The sequence below is a fragment of the Vespula pensylvanica genome, chromosome 9 (assembly GCF_014466175.1).
Source record: "Vespula pensylvanica isolate Volc-1 chromosome 9, ASM1446617v1, whole genome shotgun sequence".
In the NCBI taxonomy this organism is placed as follows: Eukaryota; Metazoa; Arthropoda; class Insecta; order Hymenoptera; family Vespidae; genus Vespula; species Vespula pensylvanica.
Window position 1 is genome coordinate 6,368,491 of NC_057693.1, and position 20,665 is coordinate 6,389,155.

Sequence of the window (20,665 nt, forward strand, 5' to 3'; positions counted from 1 at the left end):
TTTTTAATGAATTTTTAATTAATTGTTACGATACGACATATAGTAATAAAATTATTACAACATTTTTTAAAATCTCAATAGATTTCTAATAATATTTTATTCACCTGGTATCGTTCTACGACCGACCCGATTTGCGAAGTAACCAGATGCAATATTTCCTAGCAAACAAACGGCATTGATCGTTAACGCGTTAGTGAAAACCTTTTCATCCATCGTGCTTACACATTTTTCAGTCTCGTTCATCAATGGAAAAAGGATCACCGATTCGTTCAATGTTGTTGGTTTAATACTCGTATGATTCAATATTTCCGTTTTCCTTATCAACTCGCAAACGGTTATTGTCGCGTTTGGATGTAATTTCTGATATATTTCAAAACGATTGAACAACTCCGGAAGCCAGAGACCCAATCCGTAATATCTGAAAGAATTATTCTGAGATTTTCGAGCTAACTTTCGATGAGATTATTTTTATTCTATATAAACTAACCCAAACATATTGGTGAAGTATATCGTCCAACAAAGTATGGCATATTTTAAAAGAGGCAAGGAAGAGATTGATCGAATTTGAGACCAAATGTTTTTTAACAAAACCGTAAACAATCCAAATGCTGATAAAGAAGATCCTTCTTTTCTCGTGTTCATTGTATTCTCAGATAAGAGAACCTTTACCTGTACAAATATAAATCAAATTTATCATGTTCGATCTAATTCAGTAATATAGATAATTATTAATTAAAAATTTGTCAATCGGTCATTCCTCTTACCGGATAATTCTCTTCACTTTCACCGGTATTAATGACATAAATTTTTTTTAATATCCTCAATGCTTCTTCGGTCTTTCCTTGTGACACTAAAAATTTAGGACTTTCAGGATAAGTAAGAGTAACGAGAGCGACGAAAAATGTTGGCAAGCCGATCAAGGCTAACAAAAGTCTCCAAGAATTGTAAGAGATACCGTTGAACTCGATGGTGATCGTAAGTGGTATTATTATCCAGGCCAGACCTGTTAATATATACAAAAATCACGATTAATTGAACTTATATAATAGGGAAGCATTGACAATTGAAGGAAAAAAAAATACAAACAAAAACAAAGAGAGATAATTGGATTGATTACCAGGTAATATGAGCCAAGAGAGCGTCCAGAAGAAGCCAACGTAACAAATGCTCTTAGATCTGTATTTTTCCGATTGAAATTCACCGAGATAAGTGTAGATCAATGATCCAGGAGCACCGATTCTGTAACGATCAATTTAACGATCGTCAAAAGTCAAGACTCAATTTTATAACATTTTTCCTTTCTTTTTTTTTTTTCTCTTCTTTCTATATACTTTTTTTTCTTTTTTTTTTTTTTTTTTTTTAAATGTAAGTACTAACGTGAATCCGTTAATTGCACGAAAGATCAGTAAACTGTTGAAGCTTCGGGAGAAACTCGAAATAATTGAAAAAACGCTGTCGACCATAAAAGTCACCAGAAGAACGTTCCTCCTACCGTAGGCGTCTGCGAAGATACCCCAAAAAACTGAACTGATAACTCCACCTTAAAATATTTAATTTGAATTGTTAAATCGCGTTGGTAAATCGTATGTTAAATCGTTGATCTTTCTTTTCTTTTTTTTTTTTTTTTTTTTTTTTTTTTTTTTGTTTTTAAACTTACCCACGAGAAAGCCGACGTTTAAGAGTCCTTTGTCCGCTGAAGACAAATTCAAATCGCATTCAGCCGAAGGTAAGATGTAAGCATTTATACTATTTTGAAAACCAACGGAGAGGAACATCATACCGCAGAGTAACATCAAACCGTAATGAAACCTTCCATATCCTAAAAAAAAAAAAAAAAAAAAAAAAAATTATATTCGATAAAGGAATCATTGTGTAAATTATTAAATTATTTTGTAATGATTGTATGTACGTTGGTCGATTAATTTTTCAATATTTGAATTCTTTTATATTTAAATAAATAATGTTAGTATATTTTTTTATTAGAATATTTCAAAATACTGAAGAGAGGTAGATATATATATATATATATATATATATATAGAGAGAGAGAGAGAGTAAAAATATTAATAAATATTATAGTAAAAAAAAAAAAAATAGTAATAAATACAAAATACATATATATATATAAAATTTGTATTAAAAATAAATACATATAAATATTTATCTTTCTTACCACAATATCTGACGGCCTTTTCAAAATCCGCGCTTCCCTCTTTGGATCCATTACTGTTATCTGAAATTGCATACGTTAATAGATTGACGTCATTAATCTTTAACTTACCTACGTCATTAAATAAATGATATATTTATATATGTGTGTATATGTTTCTTTTTTTGTTTTATATATTTTTCCTTTCGTGTCTTTTTCAGTGATCCTGTAGCTCTTCCGATAGGACATTATCCGTGCGTGCGAAACGCGTGATATCTAATTCGTGAGTATCGCGAATAAAGTTGGAAAAGTATATATCTTGAGAATTCCGTTCTTCTTCATTTTCCGAGAAATAACGATTAATTAAATGTATTATTTATTTATTTATTTATTTATTTATTTATTTATTTATTTATTTTGTAAATGTACGCGAAGTAAAATTTTGTTGAAAAATTTTTTAATAATCTGTAATAGATCTTTAGAAAAATAAATTTAAAGTATTCTAACGAGATGATCGTTAAATCGAATTGATTATTTATTTCTTTTATAAAACCAATAGACCGTAGGATAGATTAAAAAAAAAAAAAAAAAAAAAATGATCATCGAAAAAAATTATAATATATATTCTTAGAAAATTTTGTTGCAGTTTCTTTGCAACGTTTTGAATCAAATGGAAAATTAATCAGTGATGTTTCGTTTCTTGTTCACAACAATCGATCGATTGATTAATCATATTATTTATTTATATTCCCTTTGTTTTGTAAACGATGTAAAATATTTTTGGTCGTTAACGAAATGTTACTATCATTTGATTTATTATTCTGTTAGGAAATAGAAAATGATTAAAATTAATTATTCGATATTCGATGAAATCGATTATTTCGTTGACGAAAAGAAAAAAAGAAAATCATGAGAATCTTTGGGGTTTTGATATCATCATTATATTCGTGCGTTGAAAATGACGAAATAGTTATTATCATTGTTGTTAAAATAAATAATGCAAACTCGTCAAAATTTCACAATGCGTAATGCATGTGCGTGAACGAGATAATCAAATTTCTGTATGCAATATCTGTATGCAGTACAAAAAAATTTATTCGAATAAACATATATTCAATATTAATATCGAATCCAGCAAGTTACATTTAGACGAGTCAATGTGATCATTTTTAATTAGCAACACGACGATGATAACAGGCGCCACTAATGATCCTATTTAAACTACGAGCTGCAAATATTACTCATTGAAGTTCATAGTTTCCTTCTCTTTTTTCTTCTCTTTCTTCTATACTTTATTTAATCTTCTTCTTCTCATTTTTTTCTTTTTTTTTTTTTTTTTTCGTTTCATATCACCCTCAAATTTCTAACAAATTATATTTTATAACGATTACATACAAATTAATATCGTTTCATTCATGTTCTTTTTTTCTTTTGCTCCTTTCGTACGTAAAAAATCACGTAAGAATTCTTGCAATTCTTTTTTTCTTTTTTTTCTATTTTTCCTGTTTGTTTTTCTTTTCTTTTCTTTTTTCTTTTTCATATATTATATTTCATACATTTTTCCTTTTTTTTTTCTTTTTTTTTTCGTTTCGTTCCAATCACGTAAAAATTTTTCTTCCTTTTCCTCTTCCTTCTATCACTTTTTTTTTGTTTCCTTTACATTTTATTATATTTATCTTTCTTGTTTTCTTTTCTATTCATCCTCTTTTCATATTTCCTTTTTTTTTTTCAAATCGCACGAAGATGAAAACTCTTAATATAGCATTATTTTACCTCTGTTAGTTCTTCTTATTCCTTACGATCGCTACTTTAACATTCTCATGCAATTTTACGAAAGAGAACGAGCTCAATTTTCTGATCCGTGCTCGCATCGTTCAACGAGAACAAACGCTTGGAAAGAAGAACACGCAATATCTATCTATACATGCAATATCTATCTGTGATCTATATATTATAAATCTCGTCAAATCTGTCAGATCTAGTCAGATTTATATCGTGATATATTGATTATAAAAGAATTTGTTTTTTCTTTCAATGGCGATCAGATTACTGCAAATAAGAAGATAAAGAGAAGAAGAAGAAAAAAAAAAAAATTGATCGATTTTATTTTATCATGCGTTACAAAAATTTTCCTTCAATTTCAATTGAAATTTTTGATCTGATGGAAATAATTAAGGGTTGCGTTTAATTCGATATAATAATGAATAGTTTCACTGACGATGATCTATCTCTCCGTACAATTATGTAATTCTTGATCCGAGTAAATTGTTCGGTCTCACAGTGTTAATTAGATAAACGAAAGAAATTATAATCGAGAAAAAATCGAATAGCTCGATGTCGTTTTAGTCGTACTCGTCGTCTTAGTCGTTGTCATCGTAGTCGTAGTCGTGGTTTAATCGGTCGATTATATACCTCAAGTGGCAAATTAAATGGAGATAATTAAAAAGACGATTAGACAATACGTACAGTAGGTATATCTGTTATTTTGGTGAAACCGATTATTTCATACGCAGTTGCCAACAGCTGTAATTAATAATTGTATATTACCATCTTCTACGATTCTTTCGAAATGAATGGGAACAAATGAAAATGCGAAGTTTATTGTCGCAATTGAGATCGATAGATCGTCGCGTTGGTCCTTATAAATAAGAATGAAAGCAATTATAGCTATGAATAAAAAAGATGTTTTATTTTTTTTCTTCTTGCGTGTGTTTTTTTTCTTTCTTTCTTTCTTTTCTTAATAAACGAATTTATTTATTACGTCCTAGCTAATATAAAACGATAAAAAAGATCATTATCTTTCCTCACATTGCAAAAAATAAAGATCGAATGATGTTTATATATTATATATTAATTTTCTTTCCCGTTATTATAATTGAATTATATCGTCGTTTAATTATATTATTGTTATTATTTAACGTTATCTAATGAATGAATTTCAATCGGTGTATAATAATGAGAATTATTATATAACAATGAAATAACATAATAATAAAAATGAATATATAAATGATAATAATAACACAACATGTAGAGAGAGAGAGAGAGAGAGAGAGAGAGAGAGAGAGAGAGAGAGAGATACATACATACGTTCATATATATGTGTATTATATATACATATATTATAAAATATATAATAAAATAATATTATATATTATATATAATATTACGTATATATATATATTTATATATACATAATAAAATATATATTTAAAAAAAAAAAATAAATTGATATGATCTATACTGACCCACTATAAATGATATCGAAGTGATCTGGTTGACCATACTGTGAAAATCCTTCGTGATAATTTGATAATTCACGAGCACTCACCGCACGTTGCCGGTCCTAAACGTCGACTGTCGAAGAAATGTGGACGGAGTCAGTCGCCGGTTTTCTTTGCATGAAGTTGGTGTAACCGATGACGACGGAGACCATTGACGTGATCAAATGTATCATACATTATGTCACGAGCAGGTAGATATGTGATCCACTAACACCATTATCGGCCTTCTCGATTTATCAAAACCGAGAAACAATGGTCTTAATAATTTTTTTTTTCTTTTTTTTTTTTTTTTTTTCTTTCTTTAATCCACAACTCTCGACACAATCGATTTTACTCGTTCGTTTTGAAAAAAAAAAGAAAAACAGAGATTTCTTTTATTGCTTTTTTCTTTTCCTTCTTTTTTTTTTTTTTTTCTTCCGTTATATATATATATATATATATATATATATATATATCTTTAATTACTTCTTCGTCCTAATCAAATTTAAATGATGATCAATGATAATGGACAAAGGAAAATTTGTTTCGTTCCTTTCCTTTTTTTTTCTTTTCCTTTCCCTCGTCATTTCGAAAAATCAAATCTTTTCTTTATCTTCTCGCGCGAAAATATTGGAATAATTTTTTTTTCTTTTTCATTTATTTATTTATTTTTTTTTCTTCTTCTTTTTCTTTCTTCCCTCGGCCAAGTATCTTCTTGTACTTGATATATCCTATTTATATGTTTTCTTTTTTTCTTTTTTTTTTTTCAGAAAGATATCGGTTTCTTCTTTCTTTCTTTTTCTTTTGTAATAACTGTCCTTCTATGCTACAAAAATGTTAATTTTTTGACTAATCAGAAAATACATTTTTAGCAGGACATTTTCGCGTTATTAATAATAAAGGATTAGAGATACTTTCTTATGCAAATCCAGACGATAGTCGTTCGAGTAAATAGAACATTTCGTACTGTTTGTTTAGGGCGCGGTTCTTTACAATTAGGCTCGTTGACCTGACGGAATTAGGAGTGGATCGATGAGTTTCATTGTCGCATTTTAATCGCTCGTCGCACCTTTTAATAGATCGTAATTGTCTTACGTATTGAAAGGAAACGGTAATATACATTAACATATGTATATATAATCGCGCGTATTTAATACAATACAATGGTATAACAAGTAAGGTAGAAATAGTTTTGCATTTTTAATTATCATATTTAAAATATAATATACGTTATGTGATAAATATATAATATAGAATTAAATTTTTTTCTATGCATGCATTAGAATTAGATCGATGAAAAGATCTTCTCTTATCGATATAAAATTGACTGATGATGTTTTATTGACTGTTGGTATACGTATATATATATATATATATATATATATATATATATATATACTATATCTTATACTATATTTTTTAGTAACATATGTTCAAGTCGATATTAAGATGAATGAAGTTTTGACAATTACACGTTTTTACCATCTATAGAAATATGTATTGAATAATAGTACACTCTGTTGACAAGAGATGGCACTGTGTGATAATTTTCTTTTTACTATACAGTTGTTCACACGTTATACCACTTAACCTAAATAGAAGTAAAATATTTTTTCCTAAAATATTCTTAAAACTTAATGTGTTACGGTTTATGATATTATATAAATAATACATCTTCTATATTACGTATATTATACATATTCTATAGAACGTATATTATACTAATTCATCATGATTATTTAATAATACAACATACCACTTCAAAGATACACATTTTATACGAAATCGTATAAATTAATATTTATCTATATTAATTTATATATATATATTTCTATAAGTATATATCATGTTACCATTAAATTCAAATTTGTTTAATTTCACTCTCAGAACATTTCCGTATTGGAGATTAAGTTCGTTATTAAGTACAAGTGTAGTGAATCCCGAAACAAATAACATAGCTAAGGTAAGTTTTGTAAAATTATTGTAAATTTGTAAAATTATTAACACTATCAACAACTGAAGATTTATATGAAGATTCAATTATTTAATTTTATGTATATATATATGTTTTAGCACGATGAAAGTGTTATTCAAGATGATCAAAAATATATGAAAAAAGAAAAAGTATTAAAAGATACAAAAATTCAAGAAACAGATGTAACACAAATATCTGTACCTGTAGATAAATTTCAACAAAATATTCTTTCAAGTAGTTCTATAAATGAACAAATTAATCAAGCTAAAAATACAAAAGATTTGATGTCTATTATAAACCATCCAAATCTAACGATTGATCATGTTAAACAAATTTTAAATCAAATTTCTAATGTAAAAACCGATGTAGAAAAACAAAATATAGCTAAACTTCCTACTAAGGTAGTAGAGAACTTGAGCGATTCGTATAAAAGAAAACTGCAAATCGATAACAATATTGGATTTTTATCGCTAGCAACACCTAAATTAATTCAGGTTAGTTAGACGTGATTTTTATATCTCTTTATTTTTTATTTCTATGTACTTTTTCTTACAGATATTAAAAAGATTATCTTATACTAATGAAAGAAATATATCTCTATTAAAAGCATTAACGATTAACATTACTCTATATAGCGATCAATTAAATATTAGAATGTGTGGAGACATTTTATATAGTTTGGCTGTTCTAAACTATCCAGAAGAGGTAATAGATAACATATATATAGTTTTAGTGTTTATAAATTGAGATATGGTTAAAAAATATAATTATTTCTTTATAGTCTTTATTAGATAAAATAATGGCTACGTTAATTAAAGAGATACATCATAATGAATATGGATCTGTTATTAATTCTATAGTAACATCCATAAGATTACTTAAATACAAAAATCAAGAAGTTCTTGATAATATTTTTATATGGACCAATAATAATATTGAAAAATTAAGGCCACAAGATTTTGTAGCTATCTTAAAATGTTTTGCCACATTTGGTTATACCCCTAAGAATATAAATAATTTACAGGTATTGTTTCTCAAATATTATATTTGACTTTATATATAAGAAAGTATTCAATATTCAAAAAATATGTAATAACAAAATTTTTCATACATAGCAGTATATATATGGATTAAACCAAAAAAATGTATCATTCAATCAAGAGTTATGGCTAGATTATGTATGGTCTTTGACAATTTTAAACAGGGTATCTACAAAACATGTTTCATCTATATTGAATAACGAATTTGTTAACTCTATATTAAGTAGGTATTTATTTAAATGTAAATCATTGTAGAATTAATATAGAAAAGTGTAAAATTATGTTTTTATCTTTAATCAATTGTTATTATCTCCAGGTAAATCTGAAAAGGATACATTAAATATATTAAAACTATTGAATATTAATGCTGCTGCACGGAACATTCTGAAGAATTATGATGGTATAAAAACTTTTTGATTGTAGATTTATAAATTTATAAGTATTATAGTTACATACCATTGAAAGACCATATAATTTTAGGTCCATATTTTGATGCCACTGATAAGGTATTTTCCACAATTATACCAAATAAAAAACAAAAGCAAGAACTTGTTGATATGTTGGAAAAGACACTGCAAGAAATAGCACCCTTCTGTTTTAAAATGAATATAAATACTAAAATGGGTTTTAATATAGGTATTTTACAAAAATATATATTTACATATATATGAATATACATATATATATATATATAGTATATATATAACGTTTTTTATTGACACATATGATATATTAATTCCATATAATATATACATTACATTGAGAATTAGATGTTTGTTCTGAAAAAATATTGTATATTATTTTGTTAACTTTTTAGATGCAGAATGCTGTCTGGATTCTGAAAATAAGTTTCTGAAATATAAGGATAATAACTTGAAGAATGTAAAAAATACAAGGTAATTATTAAATTACAATATAATAAGAAATATTTATATTTATATATGAGAATTTATTGTAAACTTTAAATTATTATAGGTTAGCAATAATGGTACATTCTTATCATGAATATTCTAAAGGAGAAGAAGATATTTTAGGAATAATAAAATTCTATAATAATTTATTAAATGCTCAAGGTTATAGAGTTTTGAATATTTCTTATCAAAGCTTTAGTATAAATGATATACTTTTAAAACGTGTAAAATTTTTAAATCATAAGATTAATTCTTTACAAAAATCTGTGAAGTGATAGCATTAAATATAATAAATAACAAACTGATAGAAATAAAATAAATAGTTAATTTATTATATTATATTCAGTTGATTGTTACTAATTTCATTCTGTTTCAATTTATTTTCTGGTATTGCATAAAAAATATATGTAAAGAAAACGTTTCGTTGAACATCTCACACAAAAATATAAATCTATATATCCTGCGATTGAACGACACAATTTTTTTTTCTAAAATTTAAATAACATGACTAATAAAATGAAAACTATTTATTCAGACTTTATTAGCTGTGCTGTTTTTTCCTGAGTAAATTTGGAAACAGCCTCGTAAGCCTTAGTAATATGGGAAGGACTATCTGCTACAAATTTAACGCTCGTGATCACTCCTGCATTCCATTTTGTTAATAACCAATATTTTAGATCTGCAGTACTAGGTATCGGTGGAATCTAACAAGATATTACAGTCATTAAAAATTCTTCCGATATCCAATCGACTTTAATTCTTCTACTTACACCATCGGTAATTTCTGTAGGAATATTTCCCTTTAAATATGGAGTAACATTTTTATGTATTTTTTCATACAACTTAAGACTCTCATTATGTTTGGACCAAAGGCCTTCTTGTACAGAATAATAAATAATACCACCAACAAGACTGGCTTTAATAGTGAACCTGCGAACATAGCCTCAATAGTATATCAATTCGATTCATTAAAAAATGGTAGCATGCAAATACCATGACAGCAATATTTCTTCGATCTTCCGTATATGTACTAACCGCGTTAAACCCATAATATATATTATAAATTACTTTTTTTGCTTTTTTATATCAGGAATCGATGAGAAGAAATCTTCACCTATCAGAAATAACAGAATTACGTAAAGTCCAATAATTCGAATGATTTACAATTTCTCCTGACAAACACGATAACCTTACATTAAATATATTACTAAATCTGATATAATTATTAAAGTCTTTAATAAAATCTAGGTTATACTTACCTAAATTTGAAATATTAGACTTATGTCACGATAAGAGATTAGAATGTTATTGATTCACGCAGTAGTAGATTGTAACGAAACATACGCATTTAAAAAAAGGCGGGGAAAATGTATTTATTATGATTGCTCACCAGTTTTCATTCGCAGCATGTGTGACTTCAGCGACAGCTGCGGATAAAATACGAACTACAAAAATACGCTATAGGGAAACACTGTCCTCACTATATAACTATTGCATCAGCGTTATAAATGTTTATATGCAAATAGTACTAATCTGACCATATGTCAAATCATATTTTTTTGTAAAATAGATCAATTGAAAAGTGTTTGTTAATTGTGCCGCAAACTTCAAGGGGCGCCACTATACGATTTTTTATCTCAGGAAAAATGTCAAAAACATTGTTTACACCAACAGTGAGTTCAAGCGTAATTTTTGATCGATTTTGATAAACATGGTCTTATTTTAAAGACGAAGGTTTAAACGATGGCACGGCTTTTTCGAATTTTTGAAAAAGTTTTATTTTAATTCATAAATCGTTCTCGAAAGATTGTCATTTTTTGACGCGGTTTTTTTTCAAAGAAAACAAAGTTTTTATAAAACTCCGAAAAAATCATGTCGTTGCTTAAATCTTCGTCTTTAAAATGAGCCCTTGATCGTCAAAATCGACTGTAGTTATCGTTGGCGTCAATCATTATAAAACCAGGGCTGAATTTTTTTTTACGTATTTATAGTCGAACGAAAATTCATCGATCGCTGTTGTTTTTTTTTTTTTTCTGACTGTTTCTATATATCTTAACTGTGAATTTTAACTCTAAATAATTGTTATAAATGACCAAACTGGCATTCGTATAATTTTTTAATTAAATCATATATATTTGGAAATGCCATAATGATACTATTTATTTCAGAGTTATATCTTGTTAACATTGGTAATATAACCTAATAATGTTGCCTTCAGATTGCGAAGAATTAAAGGTAACATAAAATATAAGTAATATTAAAATAATATTTTAAATAATAATTTTAATAATACTTCCTATATGTTTGTAATTATTTTTCAGCGAATTGACACCATATTACTTTGTGGGATATGTTATGAATATATGGAAACTACTGTCATTACACCGTGTTCTCATAATTGTAAGAAAATTCTATGAAATATTTTTCATTATCATTCGAAGAGATATTAGTTCTAATCATTTTTATTTTTAGATTGTTCTCTTTGTATACGAAAATATCTACATTATAAGACACAATGTCCTACTTGTTTCGAAGAGATCTTTGAAAAGGATTTGAGAGTAAATAAAGCTTTGGACGAGATCAAACAATATTTCTTAGAGTTAAAAGAGAAATTAGCTAAGTGCGTTCAAAGTATTCAAAATGATAAATTAAACGCGAGTCATTGTATATTGTCGAAGTCTAAATTTTGCGAGGAAAATTTAATCGACGAAAAACAACTAATCGTTAGTCACGGCGATACTTTTAATGACGAAGTTCAACAGTGTATCTCAAACAATTTGGAAAAAATTGAATATACATTACACGATGCAGGAACTGCTTTACTTAGTCCGAGTACCAGTAATACATCTAAGTTATCATCTTTTTTTACACCAAAACGTAAGAAGGTATCTCAAAATATTATTAACGAAAAGGTAGTATCATGTCCAGTTTGCAAAGTAAACGTTTTAGAAAAGAATATAAACAGACATTTGGATGATTGTTTAAAGAGAGAGGTAACGAAAGATAAGCCTGTCAAGTAAGTAAGTATTGCATTATTAATAATTTCATATAGTCATTAAATACATTATGAGTTACAATTATTACAGACCTAAATCAAAGCGTAAACCATTGCCAAAGTTGGTCCTCAGTTTAATGAAGGAAGCAGAAATTAAGAAGAAATTAAAAGAATTAGGTCTTTCTTATGTCGGAGATAGAAAAGTTTTAGAGTTAAGATTTCAGAGATATACGACTCTCTATAACGCAGAATGCGATAAGGATGATCCAAGATCTGTTTCAGAATTAATCAAACAATGCGACGAGGAAGAAAATTTAGAAAAAAAAGCAAACAAGTTACCATTCATTGTAATTTTTTCTTTTCTTTTTTTTTCTCAAGTTTTTATCTACTAATTATATAATTAATATTTTGTTTCAAAATATAAATGAATTTACTTTGCAGAAGTTGCAAGTTAATAGAAACACTGCTGAGAATATTATAGAAGAGGAGAGAAAAAAATATTGTAAGTTTTTTAATTACTATTTCCGACGATAAAAAATCGAACGAATCATTGTTTTCTAATATTTATTCCATTTGTAGTAGAAATGCATAAAAATAGTTTTGAGAGTTTGATTTCGAAGATTAAAAATACAGGAAGTTCACAAAAATCATCGGCAAGACGTTCGATATTTAATGAAAATGAAGACTCGGAAGCAAGTGCTGTGCATTCTACAAATTGCGAAAATTTGGATCTGCAGGATTCGGATTCAAGTCTTGATTGTCCATTACAAATGTATTCTAGTGAAAATCCAATGAATTTTTTTACCGTAGAATTATTAACTTCTACAAATGAGGAAACTAAAGAAACTGATCATGTAGTTAACAAAAACAAAGAAGAAGAAGAATTAACTAATGCAAGCTCAGATTTTTTTGATTCTGAAATAGAAAAAACGAGTAGTAATAATTCTCGTATTTTTGTAAATGAACATCCAATAGTATCTAACGAGGTACCATGTTCAAGTAATACGTGTGCCGATACGAAAAAATTATGTACAGAAAAACAAACACAAGGAAAAAAGGCATCGATGCAAGAAACGCAAGAGAAGAATGATAATTTAACAGAAACAATATTAGAAGAATATGTGTCTGATTTTTCAAGTAATGACAGTGTTGTTTATAATTCAGATTTTGGTATGTAATTTGATGTGTTATACGATTTTACCAATTACAGTATATAATGTATGCGTTTGTTAATATTACAAATAAACTATTTTGTATATGCAAATATCTATATTGCAGAGGCATTTGAAAATCAAGTTTATAATATAGTTAGTGGTATAGACGTCAAAGAAAGTGTATATATAGAATCGAAGTTGGAGAAAGAAAATATTAAAAAACGTAAGAAAAGAAGATATGATAATGCGATAAAGGAAGAAGAAAATGCTTCGAGAAAGAGGCATAAAATAAAATTACAGACTAATTGTCTTAGCGAACAAAATCTACTTACTCGTGACGGAGATCATCTCGATGAATCTTACAACAGTACGGAAAATAAATTTTCTACAAAATTACAAAGGGAAAAAGAAGAACAATTAACGTCCATGGCGTGTACTCCACCGAGAAAGTCTAATAGATTACGAGCTAAAAATAATCATCCTATAACTTGTAATACGACGGAACGATGACATTGCGATTATTATTTAAACATATTATTATATATAATTTAAAGATTCTAGTAATTGGATAACGCTTGAAATTTTTTCTAATATTTATATATACGTACATACATACTTTACGCAATAACAATCATTGTGTTTATCTATTATTATTAATGTTTATATCATAATTGTTGACATGCCAGAAAAAGAGATAAATATCAAAATCATTATCAAAGACAATGTAGTTTATTGAATATATTACATCATTCCAATCAGTAAGTGATTCAACAATAATAATAATAATAATAGTAATAGTAATAATAATAATAATAATAATAATAATAATAATAATAATAATAATAATAATATGATAGCGAATGCACCTAAGTTTTTATATTTTACAATATTCGTAAATATTTTAACAATAATTTAAGAGAGTGGACTTATATAACATTAAAATAGTTGTCTTTGATATTCACTAAATACACTTTGGTATCATTTACACCACATTCGCCCTTTTTTTTTTTTTTTTTTTTTTAAATATAATATTTACAGTATATCGACTTTATTATAAACTTTAAACGCTTTATTATTATTGTTTTACTTTATTTTTTATTTTATTTTATTTTTTTAAATTGGAAACAACTATCACATTCATAAAATAACGTTCTTTTTCTTTTCTTCTTCTTTTTTTTTTTTTATTCTTTTAATAACATTTTATTGCACCATGATCAAGAGACGATTTTATTAACGTTCCTGTTACTGAATACAAATGCAGTATTGATACAGGAAATACAGGAACGAGATTACAAGATTATGTAATTCCAATAGATCTAAGTGGACATTTTTATAAAGAAAAAAAAAAAAAAAAAAAAAAAGAAAAATAAAGGGGGAAACAATTAACATTCATATACTACTTTTTGTTTTGTTTTTTTTTTCTTTTTTTTTTTTTTTTAAACTTTGTTTTATCCTACATGGTATGGCATCACGCGAGGTAGTTACTCGATCGTTGATACAACACTCTCGAAAAATATTCTACAAGCGGACTTTCTCCTATGTGCAGTCGATATTTCGTATGTGTGTATGTGTGTGTGTGTGTGTGTGTGTGTGTGTGTGTGTAACGTGTAAAATTTTAATAATAAATAAATAAAGATTATAACTAATTTCTTTCTTAAAGATAATTTTGGAGGTCGTTGAATGAATTGATCCATCGATTGATTTTATTCGATCGTAATGAAACCAATTGTTTCGATATTGCACGAAAATCTATTATAAATATTTATCATTATTGCCTGTCACAGGATCGCGAAATATTAAAAATTGCTTTGCGTGAATCGAAATGTACAATTTTTTTTTTTTTTGTTCTCTACACTACGCATTTTCAATACGCTTTCTAAAGCCGTGATTTGTGGATCGATGATAAGTTATTATTAATGATAATACTATTATTATTATCATAAATTTTTTTTTCTCTTTTTTTTCTTCTTTTTTTTTCCCTTTTTTTTTTTTCTTTTTCCTTTTTACAGAGAATGCGTGTACGTGTATGTGTTTTCTTATGAGATATGTTCAGCGTGTATAGAAGCTATTCAACGTTCGTTTAATTTAATTCATTTAAAATTTAATCTAATTACATAATTAATACATTTTTCTTTCTTTCTTTCTTTCTTTTCTTTTCTTCTTTTTCTTTCTTTCTTTCTTTCTTTCTTTCTTTCTTTTCGTCTGGACCAAAGACGAGATTTAAATTTATATTCTCTAATCGTACGAAGAATCCTAAGTGTGACATTTTGATTATGATCGTTTGATTATAAAGTTTTTCAATCTCTTCGTTTTTTCCTGCGACAACGACGTAATTATCATTATATTCGAACGTGCATTAATTATTAGAAAATACTGACTTTTAGGAATAATAAGTACAAGATCATACGACGATCATTGATCGGAGTCTCTAATTCGTCGAATTTACGAAAAAAAAAAAAAAAGGAAGATGAGAAAAGAAAAGAAAAGAAAAAAAAAAAGAGAGAAGAAAAATAATCGACGCGATCGTGACTCCCACGAAATTGATATAATAAAATAATTATTCATCGTGGTGGACATAAAAATTATTATAAGAAATTATATATGTAACGGAGGAGATTCGAGGGACGAGCGATGATATCGCATTATTTGATTTTCATGTTTCAAATAATCCATAGCGTCGACCGATATACATATTTATACGTATTACAACACATTCACGATTTTTCATAAATACGGTGAACACTTTGATTTCTTTTTTATCTGTTTTTTTTTTTTTTTTTTCTTTTGCTCGTTTATTTTTGTTTACTTCTATTTCTTTTTTATTTCCATTAATTAATTAATTTGTTTGTTTGTTTGTTTGTTTATTTATTTATTTATTTATTTATTTTAATAAAAGTTTAATAAGTAACCCGTGTTCTTGCTGAAAAATAATTCTCTCTTTCTCTCTCTTTCTGTCTCTCTGTCTAACTATCTCTCTCTCTCTCTCTCTCTCTCTCTTTTCGTTCGTAAAGTTTATGCTCGGGAGAAAAAACCATCTATTTAATCATTTATATATGTTAATTCCTTCACGCTCTTACATATGTATAGGAAATGCAGTCTTTTTATTATCGATCAGGAGTTCCACGATCTACATGGATCTATTGATCGTGAACATTGTATATCCTATACGTTCTAGGCTCTTTCCAAATAAACTTCTCGTCTCTTTTACTTCTTCCATCCTTTTTATCTTTTTCTTTAACTTTATCTTTTCTCTTACGACCATTTTAATCAGACACCTAATCGATTTTACTGTCACGTTGCGTTTTCTTGCTTGTTCTTTCTCATCACCGTAATACCTATAGAACCACGTATTTTACGTAACAAATCTATTATCTCAGCCGTCGACATACTCTCGACGCTTTCATCGTTAACCTGCAACCAAAAAAATGTAATATAAGATTTTTTTTTTTCTTTTATTTTATTTTATAATCAACACTCCGTAGCATAGATAAAAAAAAAAAAAAAAAAAAAGAAAAAGAAACGAACCATTAACAAGACGTCGCCTTGTTTCAATCTTCCATCTCTAGCTGCCACACTATCAGGATGTACCACCGATATCACAGTGTGATTGTCTTCAGACTTTAAACTGAAACCTAATCGACTATTCCATCCGCGTGTCAACTCTACCATGAACACCTAAAAGATATATATGTACGAATAAATTTTTTTGTTCGAAAGTAATTAAAAAATTACATCGTTTTATATCGAAAGTAAGTATGTATAGATAGATAGATATCGTCAACCTACTTCGTTTCCCTGTTCATCCTGACCCTCAGAAGATATCATTGAGTCCAAATTATCCTTATCGACTTTGGCTACGTCTTTTTCGCACTGGTTCATATCGTCGCTCGGTGCGAACATAACACCCTTCCACTTTAACAGACCCTTGCTACCAGCTGGATCTTCCGTTCCAAGAATCTTACCTAAGAGAGAGTATCGAGATTTTATTTAAACGTGAACTGTTAATGAATGTATGTACTAGTTCCGTACGTGGATCTACAAAAGCAATAACTCTACTGTGTTACGTAGGCTCTCGTACGCCCACTGATTATCTTATCGCTTTGTAAGCTTTATCAATGTTATTCGATTTTAATAGGATGAAGGGGAGAAAGACGAAGACGAGGAGGAGAAGGAGGAGAAGGAGGAGGAGAAGGAGGAGAGGTGAGACGAATATAATCGAAGTAACAATACCTGGTATATCTTGATCGCTCGAATGCGTGACTTTGTTCTTCGATACGGCGTCGATGCTAACGCTGCATGCAGGATTTGCACTCTGATAGGCAGGATTTTTATAACTGAAGGCACCTCCAGTACTGGTACTACTCGTAGACGAGAGTACTGGTGGCATCGAGGCAGGTTCAGACGGCAAATCATTGTCCTGTTCGTCGCTTGACAATCCACGGATTTCCTTTCCATGATAATCAGTCTCAAATGAACAACTGGAATCCTTTTCGGAGAATAACATAGTCTCGACCGGATATTCCTCCGAGTCACCGCTGCAAAATTGAAAATGTGGTTTCCCTTGTGGCGCCGATAGATCTAAGAAACTTGGCCGAGTTGGAGTTCTCAATGGTGAGTCGCTGCTCTCGCATACGTGATACTGTGATGGTGGATCTATGATGATATCTGTACCGGAGATCGGTGTGTTCGCTTGCGAATTCGTTATTTGCGTTCTTACGGAACACTGATCGGAATCCGAAGTCTCAGCGTGACTTCCTACTGACGCTGTTTGTCCTTCGTGAAACTTCTCCGGGATCTCTATGAAAAATATTTCAGGTTTTTAATATATAGTATGTATGTATGTATGTATGTATGTATGTGCGAAGAAGATTTTTTAATAAGAAATTGAAGATCTGAGTTAGAGAATCGTTGTATCTTTCTTCTTCTTCTTCTTCTTCTTCTCTCTTTTTTTTCTTTTTTTATTTTCTTCTGACTTCTTTTCAAATTTTTTTGTATGAGAAGAATACCTTGATCATTATCGGCAGTGGGTGTACGCGTAGCGAGTCTTCGATGTCTTCTCGGTGAACTACAAGACGCGGCTGGTGATTGCAAGCAACTAGAACCACTCGAAGTACCCGGTGATAGTTTTCGAGCTGCTAAATCGCAGAGCATATCCACGGCTTCTTGTCTGAAAAACGAAATAGGACGTTTTATATTTATTTCCATCCTCGGTTATGTTAGAAATCGTTACGTTCTTTCTTTCTTTTCTTTCGTTTTATTTAAAGAAATCTCTTCGAACCTTAGACAGGTTCGTGGTGGACGAAGAGGATGATCTGGTTCGGTCGGCGATAGAGCGGAAACAGGTGTTTGTGCCAGATCACGATACAATCGAAGCTTCACCTTTGGTCCACACTGTCTCAAGAGTGCCACAGCCTCTTCATGGCTCATCGGTGAAAGCGGTGCACCATCAACCGCGACGATCTTGTCACCAGGACGAATCCTACCATCGCTGAGAGCCGGTTCACGGACGAGTGCTCTCACGTAATGCCCTAAGGCACTGCTATCAGCTTTCCTCAGGGTGAAGCCTAAGCTACCTCCTACTTTCATCATTTCTATGTCGAATTCCTACGATATATTTATTTGTACAATTTAAATAATCGTAAATGTAACGCAGTAAGAATGATTTGCTTATATATGATCGAATTAAATGTTATTTAATATCGATCAGTTTCGAGCAATTTCATCGATTTACATTGTTCGTAATTTTATTAATAAAATACGTCTTACGTAGAATAATATTCTTTATCGAAATAGGAGGCCATAGATATTCGTCGAATCGTCGTTTATAAATATTACTTACGCCACAGGGCTCAATTTGAAGTGGCGGCAGAGGATTGGGGATTCGTAATGGCGGCGGTGGCTCACGACGTGCTGGAGGTGGTGGGGGCGCACCAGGTGGTGTGACATTTGTGTCACCCGGAAGTCTGCACACTACCAGCTCGACCGTGTTCGGGGTCGTTCGCAAAACTTCTAATGCTTCCTGCAAGAAGTAGCTTATTCAACAACTTTTTACACATATTTTTCTTTCTATATATAATGTATGTTTTAGATTATATTATATAAGCGTTCTTTCAATTTTTTAGGAATTTATCGACCGTGTTTTTTACTAATCGCTCATTACCGACCGCTTATTATCGGCCATTCGTTACCGACCTCTTATTGCAAACTACTCGTTATTACAGTTACCGACCGAATTCTACTTTTATTTGTCAAAGAAACGATATCATAGATACATCGAGTCCATCTATCTTCGGTATCGTAAACTCTTTGACGATCTTAATCAATGAAATCAAAGAACGTTGTCAACACGAGATGGCACCACTCGATGCAATTTTTTTGGCTCGAAATTCAATCGCTTTTTAAATTTTAAATAATACTATTTCTATCTGCGAATTAAATAATATAATTACTAATTACGTATATATATATATATATATTATAATTGCATCGTCCCAATAATAAAAGGTCAAAGGTTCTTCGTTTCGATTATGTATATATACAAAATGTATCAAATAGAAATATTATTAAAGAGAAACAAAGTGATAGGTCGTACATTTATAGATTTTAGTTTCCGAGAGTCACATAAAGAAGAGAATTTCTTCAATCGTTTAAAATGATACACGATCGTCGTGATATTAATCATATCTTATAGTGATGAATTTGTACTCACGTAATTCGTTAAACCGGTTAAAGGAATTCCATTGGCGGCGAGGAGTATATCTCCCGGTTGAAGTTTGTTGGACAATGCGGCAGGTTGTAATGGGAAGAGCCTTTTTACTCTGACAGGTCCAGCAGTACCACCACCGGAAACGCTTAAGCCTAGACCTCGACTGCTCTTTTGTAACGTCACACGGAAAGTGCTCTCTGAAAAATGATTAACGATAATGTCAATCAACAGGAAACGATTATTTTTCCTTTTAACGTTCTCACATTGTTGCTGTTGATTATTTCTTTTCCTTCTTTATATTTTTCTTTAGCTCTCTTCCTTTCTCTCATCGTACTCGTGACTGTTCGTTATCGTATTTATTGACCGTTCGTAGAAAGTGTACGAGTAGGAAGAAAAAAAAAAAAAAATGAAATGAAATGAAATGAAATGAAATGAAATGAAAAAAAAAAAAAAGAGAGAGAGAGAGAATAAA

At 29.2% G+C, this 20,665-nt stretch overlaps 5 protein-coding genes across 14 annotated transcripts in view; 2 read left to right on the top strand and 3 right to left on the bottom strand.

The window, feature by feature from the left end:
• LOC122631971 (synaptic vesicle glycoprotein 2C-like) overlaps positions 1–5,639 on the bottom strand; it is a 6,310-nt gene extending 671 nt beyond the window's left edge. Inside the window, exons 1-9 of one of the 3 annotated variants that reach the window (XM_043818266.1) lie at positions 5,398–5,639; positions 2,174–2,233; positions 1,658–1,819; positions 1,378–1,540; positions 1,118–1,239; positions 956–1,003; positions 765–850; positions 488–669; positions 105–418 (exon numbers count right to left, since the gene is read on the bottom strand). In XM_043818266.1, coding sequence (XP_043674201.1) covers positions 105–418; positions 488–669; positions 765–850; positions 956–1,003; positions 1,118–1,239; positions 1,378–1,540; positions 1,658–1,819; positions 2,174–2,233; positions 5,398–5,434 — 1,174 coding nt within the window. In that variant the 5' untranslated portion in view covers positions 5,435–5,639. Of the gene's footprint in view, positions 1–104; positions 419–487; positions 670–764; positions 1,004–1,117; positions 1,240–1,377; positions 1,541–1,657; positions 1,820–2,173; positions 2,234–5,397 lie in introns of all 3 variants that reach the window. The other 2 variants (XM_043818264.1, XM_043818265.1) reach the window with 2 other exon arrangements.
• A 1,531-nt stretch (positions 5,640–7,170) lies between these two features.
• On the top strand, positions 7,171–9,613 carry LOC122631975 (FAST kinase domain-containing protein 4). Of its 2 annotated transcripts, none has more exons than XM_043818275.1 (9): positions 7,171–7,375; positions 7,486–7,881; positions 7,943–8,092; positions 8,169–8,411; positions 8,506–8,650; positions 8,744–8,827; positions 8,908–9,063; positions 9,245–9,323; positions 9,403–9,613. In XM_043818275.1, exons 1-9 carry the CDS (start codon positions 7,259–7,261, stop codon positions 9,611–9,613), a joined length of 1,581 nt encoding a protein of 526 aa, XP_043674210.1. In that variant the 5' UTR covers positions 7,171–7,258. The 2 variants fall into 2 exon arrangements, with proteins under 2 accessions (XP_043674210.1, XP_043674209.1); XM_043818274.1 differs by having other exon boundaries at positions 7,172–7,375; positions 8,503–8,650.
• A 30-nt stretch (positions 9,614–9,643) lies between these two features.
• Positions 9,644–10,744, bottom strand: LOC122631986. Of its 4 annotated transcripts, none has more exons than XM_043818294.1 (4): positions 10,598–10,744; positions 10,332–10,510; positions 10,109–10,268; positions 9,644–10,042 (listed from the first exon to the last, which is right to left on the bottom strand). In XM_043818294.1, exons 2-4 carry the CDS (start codon positions 10,385–10,387, stop codon positions 9,866–9,868), a joined length of 393 nt encoding a protein of 130 aa, XP_043674229.1. In that variant the 5' UTR covers positions 10,388–10,510; positions 10,598–10,744; the 3' UTR covers positions 9,644–9,865. The 4 variants fall into 4 exon arrangements, with proteins under 4 accessions (XP_043674229.1, XP_043674231.1, XP_043674230.1 ...); XM_043818296.1 differs by having other exon boundaries at positions 10,374–10,510; positions 10,598–10,743; XM_043818295.1 differs by having other exon boundaries at positions 10,332–10,452; positions 10,598–10,717.
• A 94-nt stretch (positions 10,745–10,838) lies between these two features.
• Positions 10,839–14,205, top strand: LOC122631966 (E3 ubiquitin-protein ligase RAD18-like). 3 transcript variants are annotated; one of them, XM_043818255.1, is made up of 8 exons: positions 10,839–11,084; positions 11,507–11,573; positions 11,660–11,738; positions 11,811–12,354; positions 12,425–12,680; positions 12,775–12,835; positions 12,913–13,503; positions 13,612–14,205. In XM_043818255.1, the coding sequence occupies exons 2-8, from the start codon at positions 11,544–11,546 to the stop codon at positions 13,995–13,997; spliced, it is 1,947 nt and encodes a 648-aa protein (XP_043674190.1). In that variant the 5' UTR covers positions 10,839–11,084; positions 11,507–11,543; the 3' UTR covers positions 13,998–14,205. The 3 variants fall into 3 exon arrangements, with proteins under 3 accessions (XP_043674190.1, XP_043674188.1, XP_043674189.1); XM_043818253.1 differs by having other exon boundaries at positions 10,839–11,011; XM_043818254.1 differs by lacking the exon at positions 10,839–11,084 and having other exon boundaries at positions 11,365–11,573.
• A 2,279-nt stretch (positions 14,206–16,484) lies between these two features.
• Positions 16,485–20,665, bottom strand: part of LOC122631958 — an 82,135-nt gene continuing 77,954 nt past the window's right edge. For both annotated transcript variants that reach the window (XM_043818235.1, XM_043818234.1), the window contains exons 6-13: positions 20,197–20,390; positions 19,327–19,506; positions 18,766–19,091; positions 18,494–18,654; positions 17,718–18,284; positions 17,274–17,449; positions 17,013–17,162; positions 16,485–16,898 (exon numbers count right to left, since the gene is read on the bottom strand). In XM_043818235.1, the coding sequence (XP_043674170.1) occupies positions 16,779–16,898; positions 17,013–17,162; positions 17,274–17,449; positions 17,718–18,284; positions 18,494–18,654; positions 18,766–19,091; positions 19,327–19,506; positions 20,197–20,390 (1,874 nt within the window). In that variant the 3' untranslated portion in view covers positions 16,485–16,778. The remainder of the gene's footprint in view (positions 16,899–17,012; positions 17,163–17,273; positions 17,450–17,717; positions 18,285–18,493; positions 18,655–18,765; positions 19,092–19,326; positions 19,507–20,196; positions 20,391–20,665) is intronic.

What these genes read in the sequence shown, in the direction of transcription:
- LOC122631975 (XM_043818274.1), top strand. Translation starts at nt 7,259, where the DNA reads ATGTTACCATTAAATTCAAATTTGTTTAATTTCACTCTCAGAACATTT. An exon ending in ATTTGTTAACTCTATATTAA is followed by an intron (nt 8,651 to 8,743) that starts GTAGGTATTTAT and finishes TATTATCTCCAG; the next exon opens with GTAAATCTGAAAAGGATACA. An exon ending in AAGAATGTAAAAAATACAAG is followed by an intron (nt 9,324 to 9,402) that starts GTAATTATTAAA and finishes AAATTATTATAG; the next exon opens with GTTAGCAATAATGGTACATT.
- LOC122631986 (XM_043818294.1), bottom strand. Translation starts at nt 10,387, where the DNA reads ATGGGTTTAACGCGGTTAGTACATATACGGAAGATCGAAGAAATATTG. An exon ending in GAAGAAATATTGCTGTCATG is followed by an intron (nt 10,269 to 10,331) that starts GTATTTGCATGC and finishes CTATGTTCGCAG; the next exon opens with GTTCACTATTAAAGCCAGTC. An exon ending in CTACAGAAATTACCGATGGT is followed by an intron (nt 10,043 to 10,108) that starts GTAAGTAGAAGA and finishes ATATCTTGTTAG; the next exon opens with ATTCCACCGATACCTAGTAC.
- LOC122631966 (XM_043818255.1), top strand. Translation starts at nt 11,544, where the DNA reads ATGTTGCCTTCAGATTGCGAAGAATTAAAG. An exon ending in ACGAAAGATAAGCCTGTCAA is followed by an intron (nt 12,355 to 12,424) that starts GTAAGTAAGTAT and finishes CAATTATTACAG; the next exon opens with ACCTAAATCAAAGCGTAAAC. An exon ending in TGTTTATAATTCAGATTTTG is followed by an intron (nt 13,504 to 13,611) that starts GTATGTAATTTG and finishes TCTATATTGCAG; the next exon opens with AGGCATTTGAAAATCAAGTT.